The 19162-nt window shown below is 38.6% G+C and overlaps 1 protein-coding gene across 1 annotated transcript in view; it reads left to right on the top strand.

The window, feature by feature from the left end:
- Window positions 1-19162, top strand: part of NEK11 (NIMA related kinase 11) — a 273104-nt gene that overhangs the window by 90741 nt on the left and 163201 nt on the right. Inside the window, 4 exon segments of the mRNA XM_059920355.1 lie at window positions 12323-12470; window positions 12564-12644; window positions 15929-16014; window positions 18381-18500. Coding sequence (XP_059776338.1) covers window positions 12323-12470; window positions 12564-12644; window positions 15929-16014; window positions 18381-18500 — 435 coding nt within the window.

Raw genomic sequence — 19162 nt, 5'->3', positions numbered from 1 at the left:
TGTACCAATTTATATTCCCACCAACAGTGTAGGAGGGTTCCCTTCTCTCCACATCGTCTCCAGCATTTACTGTTTGTGGATTTTTTGATGATAGCCATTTTGACTGGTGTGAGGTGATATCTCACTGTAGTTTTGATTTACATTTTTCTAATAATTAGCGATGTTGAACATCTTCTCATTTGCCTCTTGGCCATCTGTATGTCTTTTTTGGAGAAATATCTATTCAGGTCTTCTGCCCATTTTTTGATTGGGTTGTTTGATTTGAGGATATTAAGCCACATCAGCTGTTTGTAAATTTTGTAGACTAATCCCTTGTTGGTCACATCATTTGCAAATATTTTCTCCCATTCTTTGGGTTTTCTTTTTGTTTTGTTTATGGTTTCCTTTGCTGTGCAAAACTTTTAAGTTTAATTAGGTCCCATTTGTTTATTTTTGTTTTTATTTCCATTACTCTGGGAGGTGGGTCAAAAAAGATATTGCTGCAATTTATGCCAGAGAGTGTTCTGCCTATGTTTTCCTCTAAGAGTTTTATAGTGTCTGGTCTGACATTTAGGTCTTTAATCCATTTTGAACTTATTTTTGTGTATGGTACTAAAGAATGTTCTAATTTCATTTTTTTTACATGTACCTGTCCAGTTTTCCCAGCACCATTTATTGAAGAGACTGTCTTTCCACCATTGTTTACTCTTGCCTCCTTTGTCATAGATTAGTTGACCATAGGAACATGGGTTTATTTATGGGCTTTCTATCCTGTTCCACTGATCTGTATTTCTATTTTTGTGCCAGTACCATACTGTTTTGATGACTGTAGCTTTGTAGTATAGTCTGAAGCCAGGGAGCCTGATTCCTTCAGCTCCATTTTTCTTTCTCAAGATTGTTTTGGCTATTTGGGGTCTTTTGTGTCTCTATACAAATTTTAAGATTTTTTGTTCTGTGAAAAATACCATTGGTAATTTGATAGGGATTGCATTGAATCTGTAGATTTCCTTGGGTAGTATAGTCATTTTGACAATATTGATTCTTCCAATCCAAGAACATGGTATATCTTTCCATCTGTTTGTGTTGTCTTCAATTTCTTTCATCAACATCTTATAGTTTTTGGATTACAGGTTTTTGTCTCCTTAGGTAGGTTTATTCCTAGGTATTTTATTCTTTTTGATGCGATGGTAAATGGGATTGTTTCTTGAATTTCTCTTTCTGATCTTTCATTGTTAGTGTATAGAAATGCAACAGACTTCTGTGTATTAACTTTGTAACCTGCAACTTGACCAAATTCATTGATGAGTTCTAGTAGTTTTCTGGTAGTGTCTTTAGGATTTTCTATGTATAGTATCATGTCATCTGCAAACAGTGACAGTTTCACTTCTTCTTTTCTGATTTGTATTCCTTTTATTTCTTTTTCTTCTCTGATTGCCATAGCTAGGACTTCCAAAACTATGTTGAATAAAAGTGGTGAGACTGAACATCTTTGTTTGTTCCTGATCTTAAAGGAAATGCTTTCAGCTTTTCACCATTGAGTACGATGTTAGCTGTAGGTTTGTCGTATATGGCCTTTATTATGTTGAGGTAGGTTTCCTTTATGCCCACTTTCTGGAGAATTTTTATCACAAATGGGTGTTGAATTTTGTCAAAAGCTTTTTCTGCATCTATTGAAATGATCGTATGGTTTTTATTTTTCAGTTTGTTGGTGTGGTGTATCACAGTGATTGATTTGCAGGTATCAAAAAATCCTTGCATCTCTAAGATAAATCCCACTTGATCATGGTGTATGATCCTTTTAATGTATTGTTGGATTTGGATTCCTAGTATTTTGTTGAGGATTTTTGCATCTATATTCATCAGTGTATTGGTCTGTAATTTTCTTTTCTTGTAGTATCTTTGTCTGGTTTTGGTATCCTCATAGAATACCAAAGGTTTTGGTGGCCTCACAGAATGAGTTTGGGAGTTTTCCTTCCTCTGCAATTTTTTGGAACAGTTTCAGAAGGATAGGTGTTTGCTCTTCCCTAAATGTTTGATAGAATTTGCCTATGAAGCCATCAGGTCCTGGCCTTTTGTTTGTTGGGAGTTTTTAAATCACAGTTTGTTTCAGTGCTTGTGATTGGTCTGTTCATATTTTCTATTTCTTCCTAGTTCAGTCTTGGGAGATTGTACCTTTGTAAGAATTTGTCCATTTCTTCCAGGTTGTCCCTTTTATTGGCATACAGTTGCTTGTAGTAGTCTCTTATGATCCTTTGTATTTCTATGGTGTCAGTTGTAACATCTCCTTTTTCATTTCTAATTTTATTGATTTAAGTCCTCTCCCATTTTTTCTTGATGAGTCTGGCTAAAGGTTTATCAATTTTGTTTATCTTTTCAGAGAACCAGCTTTTAGTTTCATTGATCTTTGCTATTGTTTTGTCTCTTTTTCACATATTTCTGCTCTGATCTTTATGATTTCTTTCCTTCTGCTAACTTTGGGTTTTGTTTGTTCTTCTTTCTCTAGTTGTTTTAGGTTTAAAGTTAGGTTGTTTATTTGACATTTTCTTATTTCCTGAGGTAAGATTGTATTTCTATAAACTTCCCTCTTAGAACTGCTTTTGCTGCATCCCACAGGTTTTGAATCATTATGCTTTCATTTTCATTTGTCTCTAGGTATTTTTTGATTTCCTCTTTGACTTCTTCAATGATCCATTGGTTGTTTAGTAGCATATTGTTTAGCCTCCACGTGTTTGTGCTTTTTTTACAGTTCTTTTCCTTGTAGTTTATTTCTAATCTCATGGCATTATGGTCAGAAAAGATGCTTGATATGATTTCAATTTTCTTAAATTTACTGAGGCTCGCTTTTTGGCCCAGCATGTGGTCAATCCTGGAGAATGTTCCATGTGTAAATGAGAAGAATGTGTATTCTGCTGATTTTGGATGGATTGCTGTATAAATATCAATTAAGTTCATCTGATCTAATGTGTCACTTAAGTTCTGTGTTTCCTTATTGATTTTCTGTCTGGATGATCTGTCCATTGATGAAAGTGGGCTGTTAAAGTCCCCCACTATTACTGTGTTACTGTTGGTTTCTCCCTTTGTGGCTGTTAGTATTTGCCTTATATATTGATGTGTTCCTATGTTGGGTGCATATATATTTACAATTGTTATATCTTCTTCTTGGATTGATCCCTTGATCATTATGTAGTGTCCTTCCTTGTCTCTTGTAACAGTCTTTATTTTAAAGTCTATTTTGTCTGATATGAGTATTGCTACTCCAACTTTCCTTTGATTTCCATTTGCATGGAATACCTTCCTCCATCCCTTCACTTTCAGTCTGTGTGTGTCCCTAGGTCTGACGTTGGTCTGTTGTAGGTATCATATATACGGGTCTTGTTTTTGTATCCATTTAGGCAGTCTGTGTCTTTTGGTTGGAGCATTTAATCCATATACGTTTAAGGTAATTATTGATATGTATGTTCCTATTGCCATTTTCTTAATTGTTTTGGGTTTGTTTTTGTAGGTCTTTTTTCTTCCCTTCCTCTTTTGTTCTCTTTTCCTGTGGTTTGAAGACCATCTTTAGTGTGGTTTTTGGGTTTCTTTTTCTTTTTTTTGTGTGTTTCTATTGTAGTTTTTGGGTTTGCTGGTCCCGTGAAGTTTCGATATAGCAGTCTCTATATGTGCAAGGTAGTTTTAAGTTGCTGGTCTCTTCCCCTGCCTAGAGAAGTTCCTTTAGACATTAGCTTGTTTGGTGGTGCTGAATTCTCTTAGCTTTTGCTTGTCTGTAAAGCTTTTGATTCTTCTGTCAAATCTGAATGAGAGCCTTGCTGGGTAGAGTATTCTTGGTTGTAGGTTCTTCCCTTTCATCACTTTAAATATAACGTGCCATTCCCTTCTGGCCTGCAGAGTTTCTGCTGAGAAATCAGCTGATAACCTTATGTGAGTTCCCTTGTATGTTATTTGTCATTTTTCTCTTGTTGCTTTTAATATTTTTTCTTTGTCTTTAATTTTTGTCAATTTGATTACTATGTGTCTCAGCGTGTTCTTCCTCGGATTTATCCTTCCTGGGACTCTCTGCACTCCTGGATTTGGTTGACTGTTCCTTTCCCATGTTAGGGAAGTTTTCAGCTATTATCTCTTCACATATTTTCTCAGGTCCATTCTCTCTCTCTTCTCCTTCTGGGAATCCTATAATGCAAATGTTGGTGCATTTAATGTTGTCCCAGGTATCTCTTAGACTGTCTTCATTTCATTCTTTTTTCTTTATTCTGTTCCATGGCAGTGATTTCCACCATTCTGTCTTCCAGGTCCCTTATTCATTCCTCTGCTTCAGTTTTTCTGCTATTGATTCCTTCTAGTGTATTTTTCATTTCAGTTATTGTATTGTTCATCTCTGTTTGTTTGTTCTTTAGTTTTCTAGGTCTTTGTTAAACATTCCTTACACCTTCTCAATCCTTGCCTCCATTCTTTTTCCAAGATCCTGGATCATCTTCACTATCATTATTCTGAATTCTTTTTCTGGAAGGTTGCCTATCTCCACTTCACTTAGTTGTTTTTCTGGGGTTTTATCTTGTTCCTTCATCTGGGACATATTCTTCTGCCATTTGATTCTTTCTAACTTTCTGTGATTGTGGTTTCTGTTCCACAGGCTGCAGGATTGTAGTTCTTCTTGCTTCTGCTGTCTGCTGTCTCATGGCTGAGGCTATCCAAGAGGCATGCACAAGCTTCCTGATGGGAGGGACTGGTGGTGGGTAGAGCTGGGTCTTGTCCCTGGTGGGCAGGCCTGTGTGTGATAAAACTTTAATCCCCTGTCTGCTTATGGGTGGGGCTGTGTTCCCTCCCTGTTTCTTGTTTGGCCTGAGGTGTCCCAGCATTGGAGCCTACAGGCTGTTTTGTGGGGCTAATGGCAGCCTCCAGGAGGGCTCACACCAATGGGTACTTCCCAGTATGGCTGCTGCCAGTGTCTTTGTCCCTACTGTGAGCCACAACCACCCCTTGCCTCTGCAGGAGACCCTCTAATACTAGCAGGTAGGTCTGGCCCAGTCTCTTATGGGGTCACTGTTTTTTTTCCCTTGGTCCTGGTGCATACAAGACTTTGTGTCCCCTCCAAGAGTGGAGTTTCTGTTTCCCCCAGTCCTGTGGAAGTCCTGCAGTCAAATCCCACTGGCCTTCAAAGTCAGATTCTCTGGGGACTCCTCTTCCCATTGCTGGGCCCGCAGGCTGGGAAGCCTGACATAGGGCTCAGAACCTTCACATCAGTGGGAGAACTGTGGTATAATTGTTTTCCAGTTTGTGGGTCACCCACCCAGCGGGTATGGGATTTGATTTTATTGCGATTGTGCCCTTCCTACCATCTTGTTGTGGCTTCTTCTTTGTCTTTGGATGTTGGGTGTCTTTTATGGTAGGTTCCAGCGTTTTTTTATTGATGGTTGTTCAGCAGTTAGTTGTGATTCCAGTGTTCTTGTAAGAAGGGGTGAGCGCACCTGCATTCACTTTTCCTTTTAAATACTTTTTTAAAAATTCAGTTCCTCAGACACATTAGCCATGTTTTAAGTGGTCAATAGCCACATGTGGCTAGTGGTTATTGTAGTCAGAAATTTAGAACATTTCCATCATTGCAGAAAGTTCTACTGGATAGTCCTGAGCTTTTCTGCTCCAGCCCCTTCAGGCCTTACCCTAGGGTTTTCTTGCATTCACCCTGCTTTTGGATTGGGCAGAACTTCTACGAGTTTTAGCTGCTGTTCTTAGATTGGCCCCCTGTGCTTTTCAGTGAGTACCTGTTGACTGTTTTGAGGGTCTTCTACTGTTGGGTCCTTCAATCACTCCATTGACTCTCTCTGCTTCTTCTCACACAGATGCTGATATTGTGCAGGTCACGTGGCAATTGTGGTTTGTCTCCATGTACTTGTACCTTGAGGTTCAAGGAGACACTTTGTCACCTAACTTTGTTGAAAATGTTGGCCCTGGTTTTTAGTTTTTCTATCTAGCTGCTCTGTTTTACATGAGGATTCAAGGAAGATACAGAAACTATGCTCCAGTGTAACCACCATTTTCCCCCAAATACTCAGGATCAGCATTCTAACAAATTCCTTGGGAGATTTGTTGTATGCATATTAAAGCTTGGGAAGAACTGATAGAGGTTCTGGGATGTGATGGGCCCTTAATAAACATTAGTTATTAATATAATATGCTTCTTAAAATTTGTTCAAGCAGCTCAGTGTTGTTTATCATATATAGACTGAGTTTATGTTTATATTCGACGTTACCACGGTAACGACTTTTATTTAGGGTAACACACACTAAAGCAAAACCGGCTACTCTTGTATTAAATTTCTATTACTCTATTTATTCGACTGCATGAATTATGTATACTCTTTTCTAGATGGATATGTTAGGATTACATCAAGTAAAAATATTATCTAGAAGATCAATAAAATTTCCCTAACCAGAGTCATGCACCACGGTGGGGTAGGTTTCTCTTTGCAGAGTCAGGGCAGATTTCAAAGGGTAAATTTAGTTACCTTGAGACAAGACAAAGTCAGAGTTAAATTTGCAATTCATTATCAATCTGTGCTTCAGAAATCCTCTGGGCAGTTCTGGTGGACTTGGACAGATGGCAAGTTTATGGAATTCAGGTATAATGTGCTTCGCTCACACCTGATCCCAGCTTTCACTTTCACTGCCACATTCACCCCCCTCAGGGATTTATTTGCTTACTTCTTCACAGTTGGCTCTATTTTGGAAAAAGAAAGGAATGCAAATTACAGACTTCTAAGTTAAATATACCTCTTGTTTTTTTCAATTTATCTCCCGGCCCCCCACCCTTCCTTGCTCTTGCATTGCCATATGTAAGACCCGGGAGTCAAATAAGAGAAAAGTCTTCAAAAAGGATAGAAGTGATGAGCTTGAGATAATGTAATTATTCCCATGTAGAAATGCCTGGTTGGAAACTGGAGAAAATTAAAACATAGACATAGAGATACACAGACATATAGTTATTAGAATAAAAAGTATACATAGAAAATAGATTTTAAAACTGGTACAGGATAATCAAAAAATCTTTTGCCCCAAGTGTCATGGTAGTTTCTACAATCAGATTGTCTCATATTTCAGTTACTGGCTCCCATGCCAGGCATGTGCACTGGGACCATAGCAAGTCCCTTTCCACAAGTTACTGGCTAATAAATGAAGTCTTCTCCATGTGCTCCAGCCCAGCAAATATCAGTAGATCAAAATAAAATAGGTAAATGGAAAGCAGCATGCCTTCAGTGTAGCTGAGAGGATTTCCAAAAAAGAACAGTTTTGCATCAAAATTGATTACTGAGTTGTCCTCTTAGTTGTCTAATTGTTCCGTAGTCTGTCTAGCCAGATAATTCCACATCTTTTTATAACCTCACTACATTCATCAAGTATGACTCAGGTAAAATTATGTCTCCATAAAACCAGGGTTTGACTTTGTGATCAACTCACTGTGCTTAATAGACCACTAACCCTCTTTCCCTGCCAAGCAACAGAAAAGCAAAGGCCAAACTTGCCTGCCTTCCTTTCCTTCTGCCCCAGAGCATCTAGTTGTCTGTGTTTTCTATATTTGCCAGGGTCTGATGCCCTGAATGGCTTGTCTAAAGCCCCAGGGATCTTTGATGGTGGATTATGGTTCCCGATGGGACCTGAAATCAGGGAAGTCAGCCCCTGCCTGAAAGGCTTCTCTCAGGGCTAGCCAAGATTTCCTACTGAAGGACATCCTAAAGGACCTGAAATGCTCTGATTGGTACAGCACTGAGAGTCAGGATAGCATAGAGTTTCTGTCTCTAGAGCCAGACAGCCTGTGTTGCAGTACTAGCCCTACCACCCACTCAGTATGGAACCTCGAACAATTTACCCAATTTTAGGGTTTCCTCATCTGAAAAATGGGAATGATAATAATAGTTCCTACTTCATTAGGACTGTTGTGAGGATGATTAAACAAGTTTGAGTATGTAAGGAACATAGAACAGGGTGTCTGGCTTATAGTAAACACCATCATTAAAATTTCAGCTGTCATTTTCATTATTATTATCATTGTTATTGTTGCCATTTGTATTATGGGTGGAAACAATATAAAAGTCTGCTCCCAAGACAGCTCAAAGTGTCCTGGGTCAGGGATCATTGCTCCCATCTAACCGTTCAGACCTGTCAGAGCCAGGAGAGATTATCTGGCTTTGTTCTGCTTCAACCCAAGTCCTGAAGAAGACTCAGAGCCCACAAGGCTGAGTGACGTCCTCAGAAGAGTATGTGTGGGTGCCTGGATAGCCTCTACCTCTTGGACTTATGAATTTGATTTTTTTTTTCAGTGTTCAAATTATTACATATGCAATAGATTATATAGCAGGGGGTAGTCAAGATAAATTTTTTAGAAAACACTTTTAAGAAATATTGAATGAGAACTAGTACCAGTATCAAACAAGCTGATTTAACATGGCACCTTTCCAGGCAAAGTCCTTCCTCTCTCTGAGCTTTTGTTTCTCATCGATACAGTGAGAGTTTGGAATTAGCAAATCTTGATAGTCCCTTGTAGCTCTATGTTGTGTCAGTATAAGAAAACTTCTTGAAGTTAGAATTAGACTCTTCTCTGGGGAAATAAGAAGTATATTGGGGCAGTTCACAGCACACAACTATTTTACACATACCCACACAGGTAAAAGTATTTGGTTCAATCTGATGATTATATTAGTGTATAGCCCTACCCTTTCTTCTTTTCAAGAAAACTTTTTCAATAGCCTAACAGGTACTGACTTGATAATTACCTTTTTCATTTTAGCCATTCTGATGACTGTGCACTGTGGTTTTAATTTCCATTTCTCTAATGACTAATAATGTTAAACATCTCATGATTTGGGGCCAAAAGTGTCTCTTCAAATTTTTGCCCATTTTTCTCTTGGATTCTCTCCTTTTTCTTGTTGATTTGTAGAAGATTGATTGATTGTTTGATTTATGGAATTTTTTGGATACCAGTCCTGGATGGATATTTGAATTGCAAATATCTTTTCCCACTCTGTATCTTCATTTTTACTTTCCAAATGGTGTTTTTTTGTGAACAGAAGTTTATAATTTTAATGAAGTCTACCGTATCAGTCCCTAACTTTATTGTTAGTGCTTTTTGCATTTTATTTAAAAAATCTTTGCATATGCCAAGATCAGGAAGACATTTACCTGTTTTCTCTTAAAAATTTTATGATTTTATCTTTCAGTTAGATCCACCTATAATTGATTTTTGTGCATGTGTATGATGTGAGACAGGAGTCAATATACAATATTTTCCATATGGATACTCACTTGGCCTAGCATAATTTATTAAAAAGATCATCTTTTCCTCTACCACAGTGCAGTTCATCTTTGCATTAGTCAAGTGATTGAATATATGCAGATCTGTTTTTGAGCCCTCTATTTTGTTCCATTGGTCTATTTTTTCTTCCTCGCCAATATCATACTTTCATAAGAAATGAAACTTCATAATAAATCTTGCTGTTTGGTAATAAAAGACCTCCAAATTTGTTCTTCTTCAGTTGCCTTGGCTACCCTTGTCCCTTTGCATTTCCATGTAAATTTTAGAATCAGCTTGTCAACTCCCACAAAAAAGTGTGCTAGGATTTGAATCGATATTGCACTAAGTCATTCTTGGAAAAATTGACATCTTCATAAATTGAACCTTCCAATCCAAGAGTGTGGATCTATCCCTCCCTATTTTTTTTTTTTTCTTTTTTTTAGATCTTCTTTAATTTCTCTCTGCAATGTACTGAGGTTACAGTGTAGGGTCTTGCACATCTTACGTTTGATTTATTTCTACGTGTTTGACATTTTGTGATGTTAATGTAAATGACATTTTTAATTTTGTTTTTAAAATGTGTTTACTGCAGGCTTATAGAAATGACTTTGTATCCAACAACCTTGCTAAATTCAATTGTTAATTCTAATAGTTTGTAGTGTCTTTTGACCTTTTTAATGTATACAATCATGTTGAAATGCTTAATGACAGTTTGTCTTCTTTTTTAATCTTCAAATATCATTTGTTTTATGTTCCTTTTTCTGTCCTTTCTTGCTTTTTAAAATCTTTTTTATTTTTATTTTTAAATAAATTTATTTATTTATTTTTGGCTGTGTTGGGTCTTTGTTGCTGCTCGTGGGCCTTCTCTAGTTGTGGAGAGTGCGGGCTACTCTTTGTTGTGGTGCACAGGCTTCTCATTACAGTGGCTTCACTTGTTGTGGAGCATGGGCTCTAGGCACATGGACTTCAGTAGCTGTGGCACACAGGCTCAATAGTTGTGGCTCACTGGCTCTAGAGCACAGGCTCAGTAGTTGTGGTGCACAGGCATTTGTTGCTCCACGGCATGTGGGATCTTCCTGGACCAGGGCTCGAATCCATGTCGCCTGCATTGGCAGGTGGATTCTTAACCACTCACCCCGAGGGAAGTCCCTCTTTCTTTTTTTTTAATTTGAATTTTGTTGTTTGATATTTTTTCCCTCTAGTAACTTGTTAGTTTTATGCTTTTCAGTTATACATTATTTTACTATTCTTTTGGTGGTAATCCTAGCAGTTATAGCATGCATTCTTGACTTATTACAGTCTAGTAAAAATTACTGCTTTTACCACTTTCCCAGTAATATTAGGACCTTATGATACTTTAACTCCATTTACCCTCTTCTATCTTTTGCATTATTTTTGTCATGAAATGTTATTCCACAAAATTTTAAATCCCATAAGATAGTTAAGTTTTATAGAGTTAATGTTGATTTAAACATATTCACAAAATTACTTTTTCCAGTGCTCTTCATTCCTTCTTTCATTCCTTGTTTCTGTCTGGGATCATCTTTCTTCTTTTGGAAGAATTACCTTTTAGGATTTTAGTGCTTTCCCGCTGGTATGAATTCTCTGTTTTGCTTGGTCTAAAAATGTCTTTATTTCACCTTTATTTGAAGAAAATTGTTTTTCTGGGTATAGAAATCTAAATATGTGCTACTATACCAAATACCATTTAATAGTCTTACAGATGGATGAAAATTTATTGAGCTTCAAATAATTTTCATAATTTGTAAGGTTGACATTGATCTTGGTGTTCTAGTCAATATCGTGAGATTTCTCCTAATGTCTGTCTCTTTCTAGCATTCTATAATGGAAATAGTCTCAGATTTGGAAAGAAAAATACATAACTCAAGAGGCAATCAAGGTCACTTGTGTGACCTTGGCCAAGTCACTTAACTTTTCTGAGCCAGTTTTGTCATGTATAAAATGGGAAAAATATAATATTGGCTCTATTACACTGGAAAGTTATGATGCTCTGTTGAGATATATATGAAAGTGCTTTGTAATATGTAAAGTACCAATCAGTTTGAAATTTTTAGAGTTATTATTATTTACTGGAACAGAAACATTTTCAGTGTATATATACAGAATTTTCTTGAACACCCACAAAATGGTTAAAATGATGTATTCATGTATGTATTATTGATATATACCTTGCCTTTCATGATAAAGCAGGACAGTGTTTGAAGTTACATAAAACACAGCTTACACAAGGTCAACGGCAAATTTATTTCTGATCTTTCAAGCAACTAATAAGAAAAGGGAGACCTGGCTAGTTACATAATTCAGGATAGCCAGAAGATAAAAATAACCCATTATTCAGGAGAAAAGTTCTTTCTTAACACTAAGTTCAGGCAGAAATTTCCCCTTGGTTTTCTTAATGATGTAGATTATTTAAAAGATTTTTCTGCTAGTTTAGAGATGACTGATTTGCATAGTTAACACAAATTAGTGTTGGACTGATCTAGAACTTTAATATTCTGCTTCATACTCCTGAAGGGAGAATTATACACATTAATGAGTGCTGCAGGCAGCCACTCTCCCACCCTACTTGCAAATGGATTCTATTTAGAAAACTAATAAAGATGCCAGCTTCCTTTTCAGAATGCTTGGATACACAGTAGAGGGAAGGCTAGGCTAATAAAGTTAAATTTTATTTTGCATATATAACATTAATTGAACTGCCTTAGGAAGACAATATTTACCTGCATTTTACTTTTCCTTCAAAGAGGTTGATTCAAAAATTTCTTACTACCTTGATCAAATATTTATTGAGTCCCTACTATGTGTAGGCATATTCCTGTTGGATTGTTTGCTCTCTTCTGACAAAAAGTGTTCATTCAGACTTATATTTTGTGCTTTCTTTTTTCACTTTTTCCTTTTTTTTTCAGTAAACATGTATTTAAATAGAAAACAAAGTGTATGTTAGTGCCTCACAACCAATGCCCTAACACATCTGAGGTTTTGTATGATGATCAAATTTAAAAGAGGACATTTATTCCTCATTCAAATTTTTTGTGTCTTCAGGTCTCTGGCATGCTTTTGGTGTGAGATGTGCTGCATGAATCAGGCATTCACTGGCTCCAATTTCTTATCCATCGTTATAAAAATTGTTGAAGGCGACATTCCTTCTCTCCCTGAGAGATACCCAAGACAGCTGAATGCCATCATGGAAAGCTACGGAAAGAAATGTATTGCTGCAGAAGCAATTTTAAGTTGTACTTATATTTTAGTTCATTTGAACAATAATTTCCTTTTTAAACATTACAGCATGTTGAACAAGAGTCCTTCATTGAGACCATCTGCTATAGAAATTTTAAAAATTCCTTACATTGATGAACAACTACAGGTATTTAAAATGAAAGGGATACCTGGAAGCACATATTAGCATTTATATACCTTCTAGGACTTGTAGATATGCTGTGGGAATAAGATGCAGTAAGAATCAGTCAGAAAGGAGAAACAAGATTTTTTTTTAAAGCTGGAGGAAATTATTAGTAGACAATCTCTTTGCCAAGGAAGGTGTGTGAACTCCAGTTCCCTGGTGCCCCAGATGTGAGAAGTTTGGATTGTGATTTTTTGCCTAACTGCAGCATCCACCCTTAGAGCTCTTGGCTTACAAATCTTACCTCTACACTTTGTAAGTGTATCCCTGCTAGTGCAAGAATGTACTACTAATGATACAAAATCTGGGGGTTTCATTGGGCCTTTATTATTCCACTCCTTATTTTGTATCCTACTAATAGTTTTTATTGATTAGCTGAGTTTATTTTGTTTTCCTGTAGATTAAACATTTTGATGCAGAGAATCTGCCTTCAATGGTAAGCAAAAAGCAAATGGTGTCCTCTCAGGATTTTTTGTTTGTTTGTTTCCTTGTTTTTAGACTTCATAGGCTTTTACAATACAAATCCCTCAGGCAGATTTCCTTTAATTTTTATGAATAGTTTTAAGTGGACCCACAGAGCAGTCATTCACCTTCACAAATGGGCACACCTTTTCATCAGTGTCCAGCTCTCAGGCACAGGAAACAGGGATGCTGACTTGATGTGCAGTCATTAGTTGAGCTCTGGCACTGTACTGACACTGGGGGGTGCCAAAATGATAGGAACAGATATGACTCCTGTCGTTTTGAAGCTTGACTGCTAGTAAGAGGACCCAGTAACCAAGAAAATGTAAGCAAGTAAATAAAATAATCGTAAACTATCAGAAGAACTAGGAAGAAAGAAAATAGCATGCTGTGAAATAAGGGAAAGGAAGGGCTTTGGTGGTCAGAGAAGGAGCAGGTGACATTGTGACATCAGTGAGATGGTGAGAAGCAGTGCGCCTTACAAAGAGCCTGAGGGAGAGTGTTGGGATCACGGGGAGTGGGTGGTACAAAACTCTGACCTAGGTGATGTCCCCTGGAGGGGGAAGCACTAAAGATGTGGGATGAGCAGGACAAGAGGGGGAAGTGGTGGGAGCTCCCTGGTGCTTTCAGCTCTCCCTGAGTATAGCTCTCCACTTGCCTGAGGGCAGACTTCTGAAAAGAGGCTGGTTGTTGGGATCAAAACCACAATGAAGGGTGACTGAGCAAACAAACAAACAAAAAAGTCAAAAGGCATCCAATAGATCCCCTGGGACTAGGGTGAGAAAAATGAGGCCTTTGCCCTGGTGCAAAATTAAAGAGGACACCAAAAACTCAGTAATCTAGATAAATAATGTTGTAATGCAGTGTTTTTTAAAAAAACCCAAAGTAATGCTAAAAAAAGTCCATAGTAACAAAATGTCAAATGTTCAAGGACAGGATCCAATGGGGCTAGGATGAAAGTGGAGCTAAAACCAAGCAGGACCCTGCAGGGCCGTCTCAGGTATGAAAGTCCCTCCATGTCCACTGTTTCTTGAAACAGTGTCCACTGTTTGTAGAAAAAGGCTTTAGTCTCCTAAGCCTTTCCTGAGTTCCAAGAAACAGACTCAAGTAGTTACTAATTAGAGAATGAGGGAATGCAGAAACAAAAGAAAAGCAGTCAAGCAAGAAAAGTAATGGTAGCCTAAACAACAGTTCAGTGATAAAACAGAATCCTAGTTCCTCCCCAAGGGATATACATAATAATCTAATGCATATATTTGAGTTGTTCTGCAGAAACTAGGACCCCTACCCAGGTGGTGACTATATGATGACAACCAGCATGTAGACCCCAGACTGGTTGGACCCAGAGATTGATGATTAAGATTCCCAAAACACCACCCTGTTACCTCAGCACCAACCAATCTGAAGAAAGTCCATGAGCTGCAACCCTCACCCCAAATGTTGCCTTTAAAAACCCTTCCCTGAAAGCTATCAGGGAGTTCGGTTCTGTTGAACATTAGCTACCCATTCTCCTTGCTTGGTGCCCTGTAATAAACGCTGTACTTTCCTTCACCACGACCTGGTATCATTAAATTGGCTTTGCTGGCGAGCGGACCTAAGTTCAGCTCGTTAAGAAAGTGAGGTAGAATGGTGCACGTTCAGGACAGGTCTTGTTGCTTTTTAAACTTTTGCTATCATATTCTCCAAGGCTTTTTGTCATTAATATTGATTTTTTTATAATACTGCATTGAAATATTATTTATCTTGGTTACTGAGTTTTTTGTGCCCCTTAAATTTGTACCTGAGATGAGTGCCTTGCTTGTCTCACCCTAGTCCTGGCCCTGGTGATGCCAAAACTCAGCCTCTGTGCACCAGTGCTGAATCAAATCTTGGAGACAAAGTTTTGGGTGAAGTAGAAAAGAATAGCTTATTGCTTTGTCAGGCAAAGGGGGACACAGAAGACCCATGCCCTCAAAACTGTGTGTTCCAGCTCAGGGGGATTTGGTGAGGAGTTTTATAGCAGTGGTGCAAGGGCAGCGTTGCTGTTAAGGATCAGGGTGTGGTGTGTGCAGGGCCTGCACTCCTTTAATCTGGCCTCAGGTGGTCTCCTGATGAGCTTCTGTGGTTCTCCAGGTTATCAAACTCTGACCTTCTCTCTGGAATGAAGAATGCTTCGTCAAGTAGTTAACATCTTCCATTTGTTGGGGGTTTTAGTTCTGCAGAAGAACTCAAAGGTATTGTTACGTGAATCCCTTGAGGCAGAACCAGGACCCTGTCCCAAGGCTGCACTATTGTTTCTTAACTGCTCCTCCCTTCTCTCTGCATTCCCTCCCTTCAATGATTAGCAACTGTTTGAACCTGCCCTTTGGAACCCAGGGAAAGTCATGGATGTTGAAGCCTAGTCTCTACAAATAGGGGACACAGAAAGGCTTTTGTGCCCAGGAGCCTCACAGGGTCCTGTTCGGTTTCACTGGGAGTGGAGACATCGTCCACTACAGGCCCTGAGGTGGGAGAGAACTGTGTGTTCTTGGAGCTGAGGGAAGGCCTGCCTGTGGCTGGGTGACCGGGAGCAAGAGAGCAGGCAGAGCAAGATGAAGTTGGAAAGGTGGACAGGAGCCTGACCCCACAGGAGCTGCTGTGTAATGTTTTAAACCTGTTACAGAAGGAAAAATAGTTACCAGTGGGTTCGATTTCAAGCCTCAGACACGGGTCAGTAGTACTACACATCAGAAAAGGCTACTGGTCATTTTATGCCTCTTCGTCCCTGAAGAGTCTTTAAGGTATGTTACGGCTGTTCTTTTTTTCAGCACCTGATGTGCCGATATTCGGAAATGACCCTGGAAGACAAGAATTTGAATCGTCAGAAGGAGGCAACTTATATAATTAATGCTGTGTAGGTAATTGCTTTGTTTTTAAAAAGCCCACTGTGTGTAAATGTTAAATGCATTTGTCTTAAACAATCTATTAGTGCTAAGCTAACAGCATGGAGTATCCTAGAATTCATCTAAGTCTTGCCAAGAAATTAAGGAGCTTCAGTAACTTGACGTTCCAAAGCCCTTTGCCCCAGGTGGTAGCAAATTGAAATCATAAAAGTTTAAACCTCTGCACAGCTTACATATCTGCAGGGTAGCTCTGCAGTTGCATTGTAAGTATATAGAGAAATTCATCTCTCAAACGTTTAGTGATATTTATGCTAATGAACATTCAGATTAAGCATAAATGGCTTTCACATGTTAGTTGTTTAAGAGGAACTGGCAGAGTATCTATTGAAAAGCTGACACTGTGGAGTCCTGGGACAATTGAAAATGAGCCAAAATTTACTTTCTTGAGATACACATAAGAACTAGAGAATGTGTGTTTCACAAAGAGCCATAATTTTTTCCTGATCTCATTTCTCTCTCCTACCTCATTCAAAATTTCTATGCCATAACTTTCAAGGGCCCAGAATACTAAGTTATGTCAGAACAGCCATGTGCAGCTGTGCAGGCTGTGTACTGCACAATTCCAGGGGACACCACTGATAAGACCAAATCTATAATTTTGCTGAAGAAACGCTATTTAATTTTGTGAGGACCCAATGAGAATGACAGTCCCTCCCAGAGCTGTGCAGGGCAGTGAAGTAAGAATGGTAGCCCTCATCAGCTTGATCTTCAAGGCCAAATTACACAAATATGTTTCTCTAACCCCCAGTCCAGTGGTTTCTCAACTGTGCTGTGTTTGTTTTCCATCTCCACATTCAAACTGAGGGAACTGGTCCATCAAAGGTATTCAGTCTTTGTTTAATGCATGATCTCCAGTTTAAATACCCTGCAACTCAGGAGATAAATATTTAAGCATGCCCCTATAACCTAGTTTTCTTGGGTTACTACCTATTTTTTTCAAGAATGCCTGGAACTTCTCATTTTATTTTATTAACAAGATATGTGGGAGTAGTATGTATCTTATTTTTAAAATACTGGACTAACCTTAACTATCATTTTGTACTGCAGTTTTGAAAAGTTTGCCTGACTGTGCTTACAATTATAGTGTGCTCGAATCTAGTTCTTCGGGTGATCTTTCACATTATGAGATATCGATTTCAAATCCTCACTGTTATTTTCAAGATCTATGACTGTTTTGAGGGGCTCTATCTGGTTTTACAAAATAAAGCATGTGTATTGCTGAAAACTGCATGGCCCCTGGAGGCTCTGGTCTGAACTGTATTCCAGAGGGATGAGAACTGCCTACAGCGGTCATTACAGTTTCCTCATAGTGTTTCTTAAGGAGGGAGTTGAGTGCAAAAGGCATTCCGCTATTGGGCCCTAACCAAGCCAGGCACAGAAGCAAATGCCATTGAGAATGTGGTTGCAGACCTTTCAATACATGGTTAATGTAAGCACATTTCTTTAACTGAAGAAAGAGGCTCTCGAATAATATTGGCTAACATTTTCAGGGGTAATGACCATATGCTTTGCTCTGTTATAAGCTCTTTGCATGAATTAACTCATTTAAACTCACAACAACCCTACAAAGTAGGTACTATTATTATTATTATTTAAATGATCATAGAGAGGTTAAGTAACTTGCCCAAAGGCATACAGCATGTAGCCTGGGAGCTAGGATTTGAACCCAGAGAATGTTCTTAACTGTGCAATTAATCACTATGCCATGTTGCCATAAAAATACCTACTGTATGAAGCCTAGAAGATAAGGCATATTCAGTAACTTTTAGCTATTATAATACTACAATTTTGGGATACTTTTATATGTCAGGCATTGTACATACGTTATCTCATATAATACTCAGGATAGCCCATTCTTTATGGATGAGAAAACTGGGGTTCGGAGAAATTCAGTAACTTGCCCAAGGCTACAGAGCTAATGAGTGGTAGAGATGGGATTCAAACCCTGCCTGCCTAATTACAAAATGATGTCTTATCCACATGGTTGAATTAGTCTGCCAGTCTATTTACTCCCTAATGGCCAAGATCCTAATTTGTCTTACACTATAAAAACCAGTCATAGGCAACGAAATGAGCAGAAATTTGCAAAGTACATAATTTGCTTTTAAACAAAAATCTAATTTAAAAAATATTGCCAATAATATTGCCACAGTCCTTCTTGGCTAATTACCTACCCAGAGTTTATTAGTTTTTGCTTGGCATGTCTTGAGATGCTTTTCCCTTCTCAGTAGTGTAATGATACTTCTGTAAAATACTTGTTTAATTTTTCTGAGCATGTTTGGGATGGGTTGCACGTGGGAATCTTTATTATCTATAGGCAGAAAAAAATCCACCTGCAGACCCTGCGGGCGCTGTCTGAGGTACAGAGGATGACACCAAGAGAGAGGATGCGGCTGAGGAAGGTACAGGCAGCTGATGAGGAGGCCAGGAAGCTAAAGTAAGTGACCTTCCCTTAGTGCCCTGGGCCCTGGGCTGCTTCCCAGGGCTCTAGAGGAATTTGCTGAAGAAAAGCAAAAACCACAAGAAAATGCACATTCTCATTATATATTTATCAGTTTATTCATTCACTCATTCCCTCAAAAGATGGTTATTGAACCATAGATGGTTATTGGATGCCAGGCACTATTAATAGCAGGCTTTCAGTCTTGTGTGAAAAGAAGGATTGAATATCAGGGAGGTTATTAGGAATGAAAATATAAGGTCAGCCTCCAGACAAAGCCTCTTTGTTGCTGACACCTTCTGTACACAGCACCGTGAGGGGGTGATATGGTGGCCTCACTATTCTGTCCACACTCCCCAGGTGTTTGCTAAACCCCTCTGCCCAGAGCCCTGGCTGCTCTGTACCTGCAGGAAATTGCTGGCTTTAGGAAGGAGCCTGGAAACAACTCTGTTCTGTCAGGTAAAGCCCTTCACAGTCTGCTCAGGGCATGCTGCTGGTGTGAGAGATCACAAGTGTTTAGAGTTTACACATGAAAAGGGGGTTCCAAAGAGCCCCAAACTCCCAATTTCTCAAAGACTGATTTTTCAGCTGGTATGTGACCCAATTTCCCAATTTTTCTTCTTTCTTCCTCTGCCAATTTTTTGGTGGCTTAGAAGCCC

The sequence above is a fragment of the Balaenoptera ricei genome, chromosome 4, assembly GCF_028023285.1.
Source record: "Balaenoptera ricei isolate mBalRic1 chromosome 4, mBalRic1.hap2, whole genome shotgun sequence".
Lineage (NCBI taxonomy): Eukaryota > Metazoa > Chordata > Mammalia > Artiodactyla > Balaenopteridae > Balaenoptera > Balaenoptera ricei.
This window is presented reverse-complemented; position numbering and strand designations above follow the sequence as displayed.